Raw genomic sequence first — 2,787 nt, forward strand, 5'->3', positions numbered from 1 at the left:
ATAAACATAAAGTAGCTAATTGTTAAAAAAAAAAAAAAAAAAAACTTAAATATTTACAACGTCTCCGATTCAGTTATTTAAAATTGCATACTCATTATAGCTATTTTGAATATATTTAGAAAAACAAATTATGGCAAAATCTCATTCATTACAGGACTGGAGCCCAGAGTTGCAACTAGATGGGATATTCAAAAGTATGCCAGAGAGGCCTACAAGTTGGGTGTCAGGTACATTGGTGGTTGCTGTGGATTTGAGCCCTACCACATCAGGGCAATTGCAGAGGAGCTGGCCCCAGAAAGGGGATTTTTGCCACCAGCTTCAGAAAAACATGGCAGCTGGGGAAGTGGTTTGGACATGCACACCAAACCCTGGATTAGAGCAAGGTAAGTTCCCTCAAACTACATTTGCTAACCCAAACTCATATAGATTATGAATTTGTCCAAGTGAGGCCATTACAAAGAATGCAGCTAATTTGCTGTGTGATGGTAAAGAATCTCACTTATCCTCCTTAAATTTCCTCATAGAGATATCTATAAAACATCCTTATGGGGTGATTTCTTGAGAAAGGCTTTAAGATAAAAAATGTAAATAACATGATGATGACATGTGATTTCATGCCCTCATAAAGGATGGATGACAACATTGAATAGCACTGATTGTCAAGAAAATAGCATAACTTTAAGTATAACAAATAAAAAAATAAGTGCCTTTTTTGTGCCAAGCATAATTCTCAGCTGAGAATGCAGTGCTAAACAAGATAGAGCTTACCTTGCAGTGAGAGAGATAAATAATAAACAAGCATAAACACTGTGCAATGCTCTAGCAATATAAAAAGGAAAAGCTGTGGTCCCTGGCTTGGAGAATCTCACAGTCTACTGCAGACAATGGATATGAAAGCAGTGACTGCTTTCAAAGAGGCATGGATAAAAAGGCCAGAGTGAAGAGGGGGAGCATGACTGAGCATCTGTGCCTAATAGAAAGATATTTTTAAAGGGACTTTTCAGCTTGGTTTTGAGGACTAAGCAGGGGTCCACTAGATGAAGGATGGATGAAGGATGGTATATGCTCAGGAAGAAGAGCAGTTTTGTTCTTCCAGCGGACGATGATTGAACAGACACAACTAGCTGGAGTCAGATGCTGTTGCCAGCACTAACCTAGTGAGCTGGACAGTGTAGGAGGCAAGGAGATAAACAGATACATTCAAATCAATGCAGTAAGTTCTAGAAGAAAAATAAGTACTGATGCCGTGGGCTCTGAGCTAATGTGCTGCGGAGCAGAAGACAAAGCTGATGCCTGAGCTGAATTTTGAAGGAGTAATTGCTTTAGCCACACAAGGGAACAGACTTCAGGAAGATGCTGAGGGGAGACAGATGATCATGTGTAGAGAAACTACACATTTAACAATGTTGGAGACAAAATGGGATTGAAGACGGACTTCAGGAGCAGAAGAAGCATGACCTCATCCCAAAGGCAATGAGGAGTCTGAAGGGGTCTGGCCCAAGGATGCAAGGTCAGATTTGCAAATAAGCACATTTTAATAGCCTTGAGGCAGGAAAACTTGAGAATAGTCCCTTGCTAGAATGGATACTGGACCTAATTGGGCCTGAACTAGTAGGAGGTGAAGGAAATAGAAAGGATGAAGGACAAAGAATCTAGAATCAAAGATGCATAAGAAATACTGGATTTGGAGAAGTAACAAATGTGGTCTCAGCTAGTTCATGAGGTGGAGTGCCGGAAGATGAGAGAAAGAAGGTAAATTGCTTGGAAAATATTCCTATTTTAAATTCTTAGTTTTAGATCTTTATAAGATACTTAAAAAAGAAATCCAAAGTAATTTGAGACCTACAGAATCTGGGGTAGGGGAGTGGGGAAGACTTTTAGTCCAAATTATAAAATGTGTTTCTATGGACACCCTCTTAGCATGCAAAGATGGCTCCATGCACATATTCCAGCTCAGTGGCATATAGAGACTGATTCTATGGGAGGAGTCTAATGTTGGTGTGTTTTGTTCACCCAGGGCCAGGAGGGAATATTGGGAGAATCTTCGGATAGCCTCAGGCAGGCCATACAACCCTTCAATGTCAAAGCCTGATGCCTGGGGAGTGACCAAAGGAACCGTGGAGCTGATGCAGCAAAAAGAAGCCACAACTGACCAGCAGCTGAAGGAGCTCTTTGAAAAACAGAAATTCAAATCTGCACAGTAGCCTCAATGGGGAATCGATTTTTGGTGAATTCTTCTGTTTAGGCCACAATTCCTAAAAATAAGGAAAAGAAAGTTAAAAAGCGATGCATACGTTAGCACCAGGCTACACGTTTAACTGGTATTAGTACAAATAGCACTTGGCAATTTTGAAAGTATGTTTTAGAAGTTTACTAAAAAGTAAATCTTAAAAAGGTTTACAAAGTACCTACCAAGTATAAGAGATTATGGAAATCATTTGTCCAAGGAAAAGTAATTCAGGCATTAATCCTTCTTTAAGAAGTTTTTAAGCTAGTAAGGAAGATGAGACAGGAACTGTCATAAATGACTCAGCAACCAGGAACAGATAAAGTGCTATAGAAAAGTGGCTTCCAAGTCCTTTTGAACATGACCTATGGTAAAGACAGACAAACCAAAAAAGAAAACCAATTTACATTAATGACCCAGTAAGACATGTAACATATAAGCATGAAATAAAATGTTTGATCCATTCTGGCAATTTCTATTCTTTTGTGTTATATTTTATTAATAATCAGTTTTGGCCCACAGTTTAAAAGCATTGCTATAGGCCACTTCATATATGGGAA

The 2,787-nt window shown here is 39.0% G+C and overlaps 1 protein-coding gene across 1 annotated transcript in view; it reads left to right on the forward strand.

The window, feature by feature from the left end:
- Positions 1–2,204, forward strand: part of LOC103199218 (betaine--homocysteine S-methyltransferase 1) — a 17,718-nt gene extending 15,514 nt beyond the window's left edge. Inside the window, exons 7-8 of the mRNA XM_007943454.1 lie at positions 155–383; positions 2,018–2,204. Coding sequence (XP_007941645.1) covers positions 155–383; positions 2,018–2,204 — 416 coding nt within the window. The remainder of the gene's footprint in view (positions 1–154; positions 384–2,017) is intronic.
- Positions 2,205–2,787: the final 583 nt, after the last annotated feature.

This window comes from Orycteropus afer, unplaced genomic scaffold (genome assembly GCF_000298275.1).
Source record: "Orycteropus afer afer isolate SDZICR_OR568_19922 unplaced genomic scaffold, OryAfe1.0 scaffold00107, whole genome shotgun sequence".
Classification (NCBI taxonomy): Eukaryota; Metazoa; Chordata; class Mammalia; order Tubulidentata; family Orycteropodidae; genus Orycteropus; species Orycteropus afer.